The 15,369-nt window shown below is 42.4% G+C and overlaps 1 protein-coding gene across 4 annotated transcripts in view; it reads right to left on the minus strand.

Annotated features, from left to right (window-relative positions):
- Positions 1 to 15,369, minus strand: part of HERC3 (HECT and RLD domain containing E3 ubiquitin protein ligase 3) — a 143,908-nt gene that overhangs the window by 58,895 nt on the left and 69,644 nt on the right. For all 4 annotated transcript variants that reach the window (XR_011378348.1, XM_008267611.4, XM_008267612.4 and 1 more), the window contains 7 exons: positions 9,531 to 9,690; positions 6,846 to 6,922; positions 5,539 to 5,760; positions 4,569 to 4,660; positions 3,617 to 3,747; positions 2,929 to 3,089; positions 998 to 1,074 (listed from right to left, as the gene is read on the minus strand). Coding sequence is in view for 3 of the 4 variants with exons in the window: in XM_008267611.4 (XP_008265833.1) it covers positions 998 to 1,074; positions 2,929 to 3,089; positions 3,617 to 3,747; positions 4,569 to 4,660; positions 5,539 to 5,760; positions 6,846 to 6,922; positions 9,531 to 9,690 (920 nt within the window). In the remaining variant the exon portion in view is untranslated. The remainder of the gene's footprint in view (positions 1 to 997; positions 1,075 to 2,928; positions 3,090 to 3,616; positions 3,748 to 4,568; positions 4,661 to 5,538; positions 5,761 to 6,845; positions 6,923 to 9,530; positions 9,691 to 15,369) is intronic.

Below are 15,369 nucleotides of genomic sequence, written 5' to 3' on the forward strand. Positions count from 1 at the left end.
GAAAGAGCGGGGGAAGCCAGAACAGCTAACACGTGGAGGAGGGCTGAAAACAAATCTCAGGGGCTCTTTTCTGGTGGAGCTTGCAGGCTGGCCAAAGAGCAGAGCACATTAATGCATGGTCTCTGCTACCTGCACTCTACTTGAAGCCTGGCAGGTTCTTCTTCCTGGCTTACAACCATCGTGTGCAATGCCGGAGACCAGAGGAGTGAAATTTTGGTGTGAGGTCTAAGCAGACTACAAACAACAACAAAATCTGAATAGTGTGATTTCTTTTCTATGTATTATATTATTTTCACTCCATTCTGAAAGGCAGACAGAGACAGATCTTCCATCCATTGGTTCACTCCCCAAATGCTGCAAGAGTCAGGGCCAGTCCAGGCTGAGGTCAGAAGCCTAGAATTCAACCCAGGTGGGTGACAGGTTCTTGAGCAATTGAGTAACCAAGTACTTGAGCTGCCATCTGCTGTCCTCCAGGGAACACATTAGCAGGAAGCTGGAGGAAAAACTGCACAGCCAGGTCTCAAACCACACATTCTGATAGGGAATGTAGGTGTCTCTTGCCGTGGCCTAACCACTGAACCAACATGGCCACCCAGACATGTATTATATACTCAATAACAACTAACAAAAACAAACAAACAAACAAAGTTCTCAAACACCTAGCATTTGTTGCTACTTTAGGGAAGGAAAAAAATGGAAAGTCAAATAATACCAAAGAAAACACATACTCTCTAGGCTTCCTTAAATTTATTTTGGAACACAATGGATATAAGTAAATAATTTTGAGTTACAAATTAGAAGTCTATGATTACAATACTGGGAAAAATACTGGCATATCAAGGGAGCGAAATGAAGTTATGTCCCTCAAGGTTTACTCATCCAATAAGGTGAAACTATTGGAAACAAAGGGTAACATGGCTTGTGTGCAAATATTTTCTTAAATAAATACAGGGTCATCGCTATTCCAACCCAAGGTAATAGTCCAAAAATGTTTTACCTCGTATTTGGAGCAAAGCACGAAAGTCTGGTCTCCTCCAGAGAAGATCTGCTTAACAATATGATATTTACAGCGATCTGTCAAAAGAAGAAAATTCCAACAACAGATTTTTCAACAATCAAAATTTCTCCTTGATCTCCTTTCTAACACTGCGAACTATGCTTCTGAGTTGCTTCCTATGCATTTTAATTATGGCACAGAAGTAAGAAATCTTCTTTCTTGGCTCTCTGCCCAGGATTGTTTCTACTTCAATTAAAAATAAAACACATAAAATAGTGTCCTCCACTCTGCCAGCTAATCCTGCCCTCCTTTCTATTTTTTATCCCCACTATCAATGCCACTGACCTGAAATCCAAAATGCTCTCTGCTATAACAGGTAACATGTGCCTGACAAACAGTTGCCATGAGTGTGGTGGTCCCTGGCCCCTTCAGGATGAAGCCTGCTATGTAAGGACCTCCATTTCCTGCTCCCTGCTTTGCCCCTCTCAACACACCATGTTCATGTTGCCACTCTAATGCCACCAAACTGCTGTCGCTTCTGACGCCTCACACTGTTGACTGTCCCCACCTGTGATGCACACTGTATTCTCCAAGCACAGAATCCAACGGTGCTCCCTCACCACTGCCCCCTCCCCTCAAGCCCTCTCACCCTGGCTAATTCCAAATCACCCCAGAAGACAGTTTGGACTTCCTTTGACAGGAGCACTCCTTCACGCCTTCCTCTTGGCTCTTATGTTACCATAAAGGCTTTGAAATCCACAGTACGAACACACCAACACAACATGTACCTCCTTGGTTATGAAATCATTTTGGCAAATAACCAAGAACAAATTTATAACAACGTAAGTCAGGTTGTAATTCAACTTCAAAAATGTGTGCTTTCAAATGGACCTACAAAACACTGCTATTTAAGAAATATCTCAAGCATTTCAAGTGTAAGTATAGTGCCTTGGAGAAAAGAGATTCACAAAGGACAGAGAAGACATCATTTTTAGGAAGACCATCCAAACAAAATGCCATTTTATATTTTAAGTTCTACTACATTTTCAGATATTTATTAATAAATCCATTCTATAAATATTTACTGAGTGACAAGTTTATGCCAAGTTCTGTGTTATATGTTAGGTTGAGGAAAAGGTTCAATTCTTGGCCTTAAGCTTCTTATAATCTAATTCAGAACTTATAACTATTGTTAAACAAAAAAGGAAAACAACCTGATCAAGCCATATATAGATCATTTTATAGATTTTTAAATCAAAATATACTATTATTTATTTTTAATGACTCTCCAGTTGATTTCAGCCCCTGGATATACCATTTCATGATGAAGTTGTCACTCAATATGAATGACTGCCTTAATCTGCTATCCAATGAATTAGACAGTCTGCTATTTAACAATTTATAGAAGAGGAAAAAAAAGTGGCACAAAAAGAAATGTTATGAGCAAAAGACCAATAGTGAAGTGGAAGTAACACAGTACAAGCACGAAGAGCACAGGCTTTAGAGTGGGGGCAGAAGTGGGTTCAAATTCCGCCGTCAAAACCTATGTGATGTTTGGCAAGTTATTTAACTTAGTTCCCTCATCTCTAACGTGGGGATAACAACCACTAGTTCTTAAGTTGTTCTGAGTGCTTAGCATAGTACTTTAATTCAGTAAATGTTAACTATAATTATTAACAATAAATTAAAACCAATAAATCGCCACCTTGGGTACACAATGTCATTCTCAGCTTTGTTTATTCTCCAGGATCTCAGCTCTAGAGCTTCATGTATAATAAGTCCTCAAGTATCTGCTGCTGATTAATGTTCACAGAAAATCTTTTATTAATTCCCTCCAAAAGATCTCAAGGCAAATAACAGGTCCCCGTTCTATAAACAACTGTTTTCATCATTTAAGACATCCTTAAATTCCAGTGAGAAGTCACTCTTACCAGCTCGGGCTGAAAGCTGGCCACTGTGGGCAGCCCAGTAACCCTTCACGGGAGATGGGCATTTAACGTTGCAAGTGTGTCCAGTTCCCAGTTGGCCTCTAGCTCCACAACCAAATGCATAGATGAGTCCAGAAGAAGGCACAAAGGCTAGGGTGTGCTGCCTGTGGGAAAATAAGTTAACTCACAGCATAGGCTCTACTGACATGGACTGAGCACCACAATTCCTGGGGGTGGGCCTGAAGGGCCTCCCCCATGTTAACAGCTGACTCTTTTTGCAGTGGCTATCTCTCCATAACACCATCCTTGTCTGACACTCAAGCACACGGGGAAGACGGCAACTCATGGAAAAAGCTAAATGACACGCTGCACTTGGCCTTTAGGATGACAGGGAACAAGCAAGGTAGACGTAAGCAAAACTTTCAAGGTCTTGAGACTCTCTTTTTATTCATCTCTTGTCCACATCTTGCTTCTCCCTTTCCCTAAAGATGACAGTGTCTCCATGCTACTCTGCCCATCTAACACCCTTCCTTACTACACTCTACTAAAATCTGATTCTGTCTAGATTTCACTTGTAGGTGTGCGTGCACCTAAGGTTTTTTACCATGACAGTAGGTAGGTCCCTTCCCTATGAAGACAAGATCCATTTCTGGGGCTTAGCAGATGTCAAGAGGCTCTGAGGAGCACTCACCTGCCACAAGCAATCTGAGTTACTTCACTGCCCATCAGCTCTAGAACTCGTCTCGGATTAACCTCGTCATTCATGGAGTCATGTCCAAGTTGCCCACAGGAACCAGCGCCAAAGGTAAACACACCTCCGCTCTAACAAGAAACAATACCTTAGGACTTCATTGCATCTCACTTTGAGGACACAACTCTAAAGCCTGCGTAACAAAATTCCCATCACAACACTTCACACTTGGCCAAAATCATTTCTTTAGAATGTTCATTAGATAGAAAAATAAAAAGGAAATTGAAGACCACATCTTTAAGGAACACAGACAAGTAACTGCTCAAGGGTATGTGTGCCATCTGTGAATTTTAAAAGCACAGCGATGTGTTAGGAAGCAAAACAAAAACTGGAGAAACCAGGAGCTGGAGGAAATGAGATGACTTTGCATGATCATTCACACAGAAGAAAGTTAAGTGCTGCACAAGCTTCCTGTCGAGTAAGACTTCTTTACAGTTGTATTTAAATGCTAGGGCATTTTACTGAAGTAGATCTATAAGGGCATTTGCTCAGTATGAAAATACTTTTTCATTCTCTCTAGAATGCAACTGTATTTAGAAGGAAAAAAAAAAAAACCCAGGTGGATAATCTTAAAACACAAACTGCTATTTCTTTTTCATGTATTTAAATGGCTTGTTTCAAAGGAACAAAAGATGCTCTTTTATATATACACACACACTACATTTTAAAGTTATTTACATTGAACTGTTTTCAAATGTTACTAAGAGAAGTCATAAGATTACCAAAAAGAAAAACACAGACATAAAAAAAAGCAGTCTCTTTCTTATTACCTAACAAAAATTAAAGGGGGCATTCAAGTTCAAAAACACAGCACCATAATTAAGCACCATCACTACTCTAAAATAAGCAATGATAATCGCCCAGCACCAGAACAAGTACCCTGTGCCCTCACCTTCGTGAGGACTGCTGTGTGTTCTTCTCCACAACTAATATAGACTACTTTTTGTGTTCGTAAGAGTTTCACATGGCATGGAGACTCTCGATCTAGAACAAGGTAAATATGAAAATGTTACTACCATTGGCTTTTGAGATGAAATACATACAATCATCTCAGCATGAAATGTGGGTCCCCCTGGATTCCTGAAATGCAATCAGCTTTCTGCTTGCATCTCCACTGGGATGTAGAACAGACACCTCCATTTCAGTGTATTCAAAATCTAACTCATGGCTTCCCCACACTCCCCAACTCTGCCCACACCCAGCAGATCCTGTCCTGCATGCACACATACCATTGTCCCCATTTCATGACCAGTACCTTATCCTTCTGGTTTTCATTTATTTCAGACCACACATTCAATAATGAGCAAAATCACCTGGCCTCACCTTCAAAAAGCACTCCAAGTCCAACTTCACTCCTACTACCTCCCACACTGGTCTACCCACAGTGGCCCAGTATAGACAAAATCAAATTGGCTTACTGTACTCTTCAAAACCCTCAGGGTCTTCTTACCCACACTGAGGGAAGCATCCAGAATGATAGCCCCGCCCTGCAGGTGCCACTCTGCTGCTCCTCCTACTCTCCCCATACAGAGGCTGTACACAGCCTGTTCCCTTTGAGCGGAACATTCTCCACCCAGATAGCTGCTTTGTTGTTTGCTACCTGACCTCCTACAGGGCTCTGCTCTAACATTTTATCCTAGGAGAGGCCCTTAGGTAAAATGAAAAGCTTACTCTCAAACTCTGACATGCTATTTACTAGTTTGCTGTTGGCTTCCACTCACTGGAACAGTGTCCAGTAAGGCAAGGATGCTCTATTTTGTTCACTGCTGCTCACGTAGTACGTAGCACGGACCCAGCACATAGATCAAGATGCACAAGAATGTGCTTTTGAACTAAAGAGTACACATGAAGGGTTTACCTACCTTTTTCATCACTGAGCCCTAGCTGCCCTGCATTATTCATTCCCCAGCCAAAGACGGCTCCTGAGAGAGACAGGGCAAAGCTGTGAGCCCCTCCAGCAGCCACCTGAGCCAGCGGGATCCCTTCCAGTGACCTCACCCTCTGTGGGCTGGTCTGTGAGGGGAACTCCTTTCCTAAGCCCAGCTGCCCATGGCTGTTCTTTCCCCACGTGAAGAACTGGCCATCTGAAATGACAAGAGGATAACTGATGTTACCAAAATGACACAAGTTCAATCCATCAAAATAAGCCAGTTATTAGGGTTACTGGTTAGCTGCCCCCAACACACACACTCCCCACCCCAGAGCAAGGGAATAGGCACCTCATGCTATAAAATTGCCAAAACCAAACCCCCCCACTTGATGTGGCAATAGAAAGATGGTTGTGTCTTGAGTATCCTTCAAGGGATACTTACATTTATGCAAAGAAAACAATACATGTTCAAGTAAACTCAATCTTAAAATCAGCCAATCACCAATCTTAGCTCCACTAAGCAAGCTGAACTAGTTCTGACCAAACTCAAACCATGAGAGCCAGGACTTTGGGAGGTCCAGCAATGACCCCCTGGACTGCCAGATGATGGAGGACATGCAAATGCAGATTTAGTCCAACAGACCACAGTACTGGCTGGCTTGAATTTATCGAATTTCTTTTACATGTATTTGGGAGCTTGATAGTGGACTATAGCCCGAGTGTAGGCTGTAGCTAAGAAAAACCAATCTTCTATATACTGAAGGACACCTAGTTATGGTGCCGCCTCCTACTCATCTTCCCCTGCCAGAGATGAAGCAGCAACAAAGACCACCCACCTCTTCCTCAACACCCCGAAGCAAGGATGAGCTACACAAAGACTGAGAACTGTCACTGTCCAACAGCAATGCACAGGCCTGAACCAGTCAAAAGTTTTCCAAAATGCAAAGAGAACTACTTTCCTTTTTATTTAAAAAAATTATTTGAAAGACAGAGTTGCAGAGGGAGGCAGAGACAGGGAGAAAGAGAGGTCTTTGACCCGCAGGCCAACTCCCCAAATGGCTGCAACGGCCAGAGCTGAGCTGATCTGAAGCCAGGAGCTTCCCCCTGGTCTCCAACGTGGGTGCAGGGGCCCAAGGACTTGGGCCTCTGCTGCCTTCTCAGACACACTAGCAGGGGGCTGGATCAGTAGAGCAGTCAGGACTACCGCAGGCAGAGGCTTAACCTACTATGCCAGAGCACCGACCCATGAGAACTACTTTCAAAATTAACGGTAATACATACTTAATGTTAGTTACATACCAGCTGCAAGAGCCAAGCAATGCCAGTTGCCACAGGAAACTTGTAATATGGTCTGTTGGTTCAGCTTTTGTATCAACCTAAATCAGAAAAGACTTTTCTTAAGATGGGTATTCACACACAAATGCAATTATCAGAAATATTCCCAACTAAATAAAACATCTGCAACACAGAGCATCATCTTTCCCAAAAGATTTTAAAATCAAACATATAATCTTACACAATATAAATTCTATAAGGTCTTTCACTAGCCTTCTGCCTTATAAGTAGTTGTCAAAGACAGAAACACATCTGCACTCAGACTACCTAAAACAGTCCTGTTACTTTCCACATGGTCATCCCCATTAAGGGACAAAGAGAAGGAGCTTTAAAAGAGAGAGCTCTAAGAATACAGCTAGCATCTAAATTATTTTCAAAACTCAGGCAATGCCATGATGCAGCAATTTCACTTGAGGGTGCACATCCACAAGGACTGAAAGCGGGGCACTTGAGCCAGCTATCCCCAGTGGTAACACTGTGCAAAACCATAGTATAATATCACAATGAGGGTACTGACACTAATGCAATCACTCAATCCTATTCCTATTTCCCTACTTTCACTTGTACTTATTTGTATAGATTAACTTGACCACCTGTGCAGATTCCTCCACCACCATCAAAACACTGGACAGCTCCACCATCACGAGGATGCCTCCTGCTGCACTTCTATAACCTCTCATGTTCCCCACACCTAGCCCATGGCAACCATCAATTTACCATTTATTTCGGAAGTTTTACTGCTATAATAAATGGAGCCACACAATACGAGATGTTTTAGGATTGGCTTTTTCCACTCAGAACAGTTCCATGGATATTCATGTAAGTGGCTATGTCCATCAACAGACTGTAGAACCCCACTATTGTTTAAAATTGTTAACCACACTACTTCCTGGAGGACCAGTGTTTCCAGAGTTACCATGCAGCAACAGCCCTTTTTCCTGTCCAGCTTCCAAATCCCCCAGAATGCTCCCTTAATAGATCGCTGGGACCCTGTCAGAACTTCTCAGTCATTATTACAAAAGAGAAGCAGGACAAAGACAAGTAACAGGGAAACTGTACCCTTAAGGTGGGGAGGAGGCGGGGCACACAGTGCAAGCACAATCTGTGTTTTACCGCCACCTCTCATTCTATCCTCCACGGAACTAACATATGGTACCATTTTTAAGTTAGGAAACTGAGGCTAAGATATGATAAACCATTTGCCCAAGGTCACTCACCTTGTAAGTTTAGAGCCAGTATTAGAAGCCAAGACTATCTGACTTCAAAGCTGTGTTACTTTCCATAATACCAAGGTATAAATTAATGAATTTATTTCAATGAAGTTATAATATAATACTATGCACAAATCAAAGCATTGGAAACCATCCACAATTTAGGCATGATTAATGAAAATTAAATTGCTACGGTAACAAAGATTCTCTCACTTTTAGAAATGAAATGTCATTAAAAACCTTAATTGAGTTTTTGGTCATCAACAAATGAAACACTCTTATCTTTAATGTCAGGAATCTTTCCCCTAATATCACATAGCACTTCACTAAAATATAGCACCTCTTCTCCCACCAACACTAATATGCTAACGCTCACCCTTTCCCACCTCCCCCAAAATTAACTTAATTTTTGGAACAAATGAATCTAAGATATCACTTGTCCTAAAGCAAGCAGTGAATCAAATCAGTATTACCTCCACGCTGCTCTTTCTCTTAGAACAGCTTTTGATTTAAGAGATAAATATCTAAGAAGGGCAGAGGGAAGAACACACTGTCCTTTAGAGGGGCGGTGGTTGGGCAGGGGAGGAGAGGCCACTTACTGAACTGAGCAATGCAAGCGCCATGCATCCTTAGCAATGGCGATGCTAACATGAATCGTGCATAACCCAACCAGGGCTCACCACTCTACTAAAATAGACATTAAACACAGTTACAGAGACTGTGACAAGTACTAGCACAAGCGGTATGTGGCACATTTGCAGCATAATGGGATAGGAATTATGTGAAGAAAATAAACTGGTAGTCTCTTGGATCATTAAAAGGCCTCAACAAACTGAGACACCACTCCCAAAAGGTCGAACTGAAAGGAACTGAATATGTTGGATGCTTTCTTAGCAATGAAGCATCTGTTAGATATTTAGCTACATAATGTAAGATTTAGAATTAAGTAAATATTTAAGAGACTCAAATCACTATATGATTTTGTGTTAAAGAATCTGCATATTTGGCACTCTGGTGATTTATAATGCTGATGGTAATTTGGCCTATTATTAGAGTCAGCCTTGTGATTCTATTTTAAATTGCTTAATTGAATAATTGATTAAGACTTGCAATTTTAAGATGAGGGTTAATAAGTCCAGGAAGTGAAAAGATGCCCTTTTATTTCAAACATTTATCAAGTGCCAGGCACTCAGCTAGAAACCAGGCTACTGAACGAACAAAGTGCAGTTTCTGACCAACTGACATTCTTGAACTGGAAACAGATACTTCTACAAATAATTACAATTTTGTGATAGTGCTAAAACAGTGTAACTCACAGCAGTGGCACAAATGAATAGCAAATCCATGAAAAAATGAAACAAAGAGTCTAACAAAAGAGCAGGATATAATTTTTTAAGCAACTGACATGTGAAACAGATTCCTTATGTGACATTCTTACCTGGGCACTGCCACGGAGTCCTCAGTTGTCATGAGTCCTAGCTGACCATCACTCCCTGCACCCCAAGAAAACAGCTGGCCGCGGTCGCTGAGGGCCAGGCTGTGGGACTCACCACATGCCACATGCACAATGTGCTGATCTGCTAAAGCTCCAATTTGTTCTGCAAGAGATCAAACCAAAGGGAGAAAATGCTCAGTGGAGAAACAGGAACACTGCTACCCTTCCACAGAAGGGCCTTTCCAAGCAATTTTTCTTAAAAGAATCTCTACACCTGTATATTTCCATCAATTATAAACTACTTATTTCTTTTTTTTTTCTTTTTTTTTCTTTTTTTTTTATTTTTTGACAGGCAGAGTGGACAGTGAGAGAGAGAGACAGAGAGAAAGGTCTTCCTTTTTGCCGTTGGTTCACCCTCCAATGGCCGCCGCGGCCGGCGCGCTGCGGCCGGCGCACCGCGCTGATCCGATGGCAGGAGCCAGGAGCCAGGTGCTTTTCCTGGTCTCCCATGGGGTGCAGGGCCCAAGCACCTGGGCCATCCTCCACTGCACTCCCTGGCCACAGCAGAGGGCTGGCCTGGAAGAGGGGCAACCGGGACAGAATCCGGAGCCCCGACCGGGACTACTACCCGGTATGCCGGCGCCGCTAGGCGGAGGATTAGCCTAGTGAGCCGCGGCGCCAGCCTATAAACTACTTATTTCTAAACACTTATCAACTTAGGTTCTAGTTACACTGGGTAGCACACATGCCAGGTGTTCCTTGAACCTACCAAGCCTGGTACTTCTCCATCCAGGAAAAAGCCTGAAAGTTTAATATTTGGAGATGTTTAACCAGAGAGGCCCAAATGCGAGTGGTACTGAGTAAAATTCTGCCTGTAACAACCAGGCACAACTCCTTCACCCACACACCCAGAATGCTAAACACCTCTCTCTCGTCAGTTCCAGAACCCAGTCTTGTCAGTATCCAGCTACACACTGGGAAAATTGGTCCAACTTGGTACCATCCTGAAACCAGACTCCCTGCTAGAGCACATCCCAAACTGGAGGTGCGCAGGCACAGTGCGTCTCCATCCTTCAGTCTGCTGCCATCTCACCATGCTTTCTCACATGGGTGACTGCTATACCATGACCCTGGCCGCTCAGACTCTGGGTTCAACAGTAAGGCTGAGACCCCAACTTCAAACCCAGGTGGCACTCCAGCCTTCATGGAAGTTAGAATTGCACATAGGGAAATCCAACCCATGACCATCATCCCCACGTGCCCACAACCACCCAACAATAGTCCTGTCCTTTCAGAGAGCCCACTGCACAGGTAGCCAGACTGCCAGCACCAGCATACACCCAAACCCAGCCTGATAAGCTGGACAGTGGATCCAATCCCCCAGGCTGGCTCATAACACCCTTGTATGTGAGCCCAGGCTGACAGCTAGTCCACAGGAAAGCCCAACACTGAGCTACCCACCTGTAGCACCCATAGGTGCCTGTGCCCAGCCCAATAGCCAACAAAGAGGTAACCCCATCCCCAGAAAAACTACACCATAACACTGCAATCACAAATACCTGTAGCCTAGGCAACTGATGCAACAGATGTTAACAAAGATTACAGCTGAAGGAATTGCACAGCTTTGTGTCCACCCAGAATTAAACTTAGCACAGCACACCTGCCACCCTAGCATCCCTACACATGAAAAGCCTCTGCCTACCAAAGAAAAACCCAAAACCCTCAATAAAACTGAAAAAGTGACTGTTGCTCAAGATGTCCAGATATCAATGTAGGGGCATACAGAATATGAAAAGGCAAGATACCCTCAAGGGAAAAGAATAATTTTGTAATAACAGACCTTAAAGTAAAGGAAGTTTAGAAAATGTCCGAAAAGGAATTCAAAATAACAATCTTAAGAAATCTCAGTAACATACAACAGAGTAAAGAAAAACACCACAATGAGATCAGGAAAGCAATTCATGATCTGAACAAGAAATGCAGAAATAACAGAAATCTTGCAAATGATAAATTCAGTGAATGAAAAAGAAACTAAAAATAAAATGGGGAGACATAGCAAAAGACTGGCTCAAGCAAAGAGAATTTCAAAATATCTTTTGGATTAACCCAGTCAGGACAGGGTGGGGAGGGAAAATGAAGATTACAAAACCTATGTGATGGCTGGCGCTGCGGCTCACTAGGCTAATCCTCCACCTTGCGGCGACGGCACACCGGGTTCTAGCCCCGGTCGGGGCGCCGGATTCTGTCCCGGTTGCCCCTCTTCCAGGCCAGCTCTTTGCTATGGCCAGGGAGTGCAGTGGAGGATGGCCCAAGTACTTGGGCCCTGCACCCGCATGGGAGACCAGGAGAAGTACCTGGCTCCTGCCATCGGATCAGCGCGATGCGCAGGCCGCAGCATGCCGGCTGCGGCGGCCATTGGAGGGTGAACCAACGGCAAAAAGGAAGACCTTTCTCTCTGTCTCTCTCTCTCACTGTCCACTCCGCCTGTCCAAAAAAAAAAAAAAAAAAAAACCTATGTGATACCATTAATAGAACAAATAAAAGGACTATGGGTATTCTGGAGGGAGAAAAAAATGAAGGTAAAGAAGGCTGATTTGTTGAAATAATAACTAAAAATTTTCAAGTCTTAAGAGATACATTGGGGCCAGCACTGTGGTGTAGCAGGTAAAGCCGCTTCCTGCTGTGTCAGCATCCCATATGGGCGCTGGTTCAAGTTTCAGCTGCTTTACTTCTGATCCAGCTCTCTGCTATGGTCTGGGAAAGCAGTATAAGATGGTCCAAGTCCTTTGGCCCCTGAACCTACATGGGAGACCCAGAAGAAACTCATGGCTCCTGGCTTTGGATCAGCCCAGCTTTGTCTGTTGCAGCCATCTGGGGAGTGAACCAGCAGATGGAAGACCTCTCTCTCTTTCTCTCTTTCTCGCTCTGGCTCTCTGTAACTCTGCCTTTCAAATGAATAAATCTAAAAAGAAAAGAGAGAGAGAGAGAGAGAGAGATACATGAATGTCCAGACTCATGAAGATCAAAGAATCCCAATTAGACTCAATCCAAAGAAATCTTCTCCAAGGCACAATATAATCAACATGCCAAAATTCAAGACAATCAGAATTCTGCAAGCAACAAGAGAAAGTCATATCTAATTCAAGAGAAAAAAAAATCACATATAAAGGAATTCCCAGTAGATTAACAGATTTCTCAGCAGAAACCTTTCTGGTCAGGAGAGAATGAGAAAATATGTTCAAAGTACTGACAGACAAAATTGCCATCCAAGAATGTCATACCCAGCAAAGCTATCCTGTGGAAAAGGAGAAATATACTCTTTTTCAGATAAGAACTAAGGTAATTCATCATCACTATGCCATAAAGATAGAAACAATATAGCAAAATCTATGGTACATAGCAAAAGAGTACTAAGAGGAAACTTTATAGCAATCAATACCTGCATCAAAAAATAGAAATGTTTCAATTAATTAATCTAACAAGGCAACTCAGGGAGCTAGAAAACAACAATTCAAAATTAGCAGAAGGAAGGAAAAATCATAAAACATATATGAAATTAAGATAAAAAACAAAAGATCAAAATAATTTTTTAAAAAATAAACAATAAACCTTTACATAAAAGGAGAAGACTCAATTAAAACCAGAGATGAAAGAGAAAATAAACTGTTACCACAGAAACAAAGGATCAGGGTAGGTGTTGTGGTACAGCAGGTTAAGCCAACACCTGCGATGTCAGCATCTCATATGGACACTGGTTCAAGTCCCAGCTGCTCTACTTCCAAAGCAATATTCCTGCTAATGTGCCTTGGACACCAATAGAAGATGGCCCAAATAGTTGGGCCACTGTCACACACCTGGAAGACCTGAAAGGAATTTCGGGCTCCCAGCTTCAGCCTGGCCCAGCTCTGGCCATTATGGACATTTGAGGAATATATGAGCAAATGTAAGATCTCTCTGTGTATCTCTCTCCAGAACTCTTTTAAGTGAATAAATAAATATTTAAAAAATACGAAAGATCACTAGGAACTCTTATGAGCAAATATATTCCAACAAACTGTAAGACCTAGAAGAAATAGATAAACTCCTGAATGTACATAACTTACCAAGTTTGGAATATGAAGACAGAAATAATGAGCAATGAGACTGAATCATTAATAAAAGTCTCCCAACAAAGAAAAGCCCAGGAACGGATGGCTTCACTGCTGAGTTCTACCAAATTTTTAAAGAACACACACCAACTCTTCTAAAGAGTGGGGGATGGCACTGTGGCATGGTGGTTTGGGCCTCCGCCTGCAGTGCCAACATCCCATATGGGTGCCAGTTCATGTCCCAGCGGTTCCTCTTCCTACCCAGCTCTCTGTTGTGGCCTGGGAAAGCAATGGAGATGGCCCAGGTCCTTGGACCCCTGCACCTATGTGGGAGACCTGGAGGAAGATCCTGGCTCCTGGCTTTAGGTCGGCCCAGCTCTGGCCATTGCAGCCGTTTGGGGAGTGAACCAGCAGAAGGGAGACCTTTTTCTATATCTCTCCCTCTCTCTGTAACTCTGCCTTTCAAAAAAATCCTTTAAAAAAAGTGTTCAAACTTAATATGTTATCCCTCTTAGTATTTTTTTTTGTTTGTTCTACTTAATACTTTTGGTTGAATACTATAATCAATACACAGTTATTCTTAAGTGTTGAAACTTAACAGAAAAGTGATCCCTGTTAAATATAAGAGTGGGAATAAGAGAGGGAAGAGATGTGCAATTTTGGACATGCTCCAGCTGACTTGCCCCAAACAGTAGAGTTAGAAACATACCAGGGGATTCCAATTCAATCCCATCAAGGTGGCATGTACCAATGCTGTCTCACTAGTCCAAGTGATCAATTTCTGTTCACAATTGATCATAATGATAGGACTAAGAGTCAAAGGGATCACATAAACAAGACTAGTGTCTGCTAATACTAACTGATAGAATAAAAAAGGGAGAGAACGATCCAACATGGGAAGCGAGATACACAGCAGACTCATAGAATCGCAGATGTCCTAAACAGCACTCTGGCCTCAGAATCAGCCCTTAAGGCATGCGGATCTGGCTGAAAAGCCCATTAGAGTATTTCAGGCATGGAAAGCTAAGACACTCTGGAAAAAAAAAAAAAAAAAAAAAACCTAAATGAAAGATCTCTGTGAGTGAGATCCCAGTGGAAAGAACAGGGTCATCAAAGAAGGAGGTATGTTTCTCTGAAGGGAGGAGAGAACATCCACTCTGACTACGACCTTGTCTAAATATGATCAGAGTCGGTGAACTCAAAAGGCTTCGATGGCCTTGGAAACTCATGACAAGAGCCTAGGGTGATTACTGATGCCATAAACAAGAGTGTCAATTTGTTAAGTCAACAACAGGAGTCACTGTGCACTTATTCCTCATGTGGGATCTCTGTCCTTAATGTGCTATACATTGTGATTTAATGCTATAACTAGTACTCAAACAGTATGTTTCACTTTGTGTTTCTGTGTGGGTGCAAACTGTTGAAATCTTTATTTAATATATGCTAAACTGATCTTCTGTATATAAAGAGAATTGAAAATGAATCTTGATGTGAATGGAAGGGGAGAGGGAGTGGGAAAGGGGAGGGTTGCGGGTGGGAGGGAAGTTATGGGGGGGGGGGGAAGCCATTGTAATCCATAAGCTGTACTTTGGAAATTTATATTCATTAAATAAAAGTTTAAAAAAAGTGTTCAAAAAAAAACAAAGTGAGAGAATGTTTCCAAATTCATTCCATTTAGCCAGTATTACCCTGATATTAAACCAAAGAAGCACACCAAAAAGCTTACAGATCAGTATTTCTGATAAACACAAATG

This window comes from Oryctolagus cuniculus, chromosome 8 (assembly GCF_964237555.1).
Source record: "Oryctolagus cuniculus chromosome 8, mOryCun1.1, whole genome shotgun sequence".
NCBI classification, from domain to species: Eukaryota; Metazoa; Chordata; class Mammalia; order Lagomorpha; family Leporidae; genus Oryctolagus; species Oryctolagus cuniculus.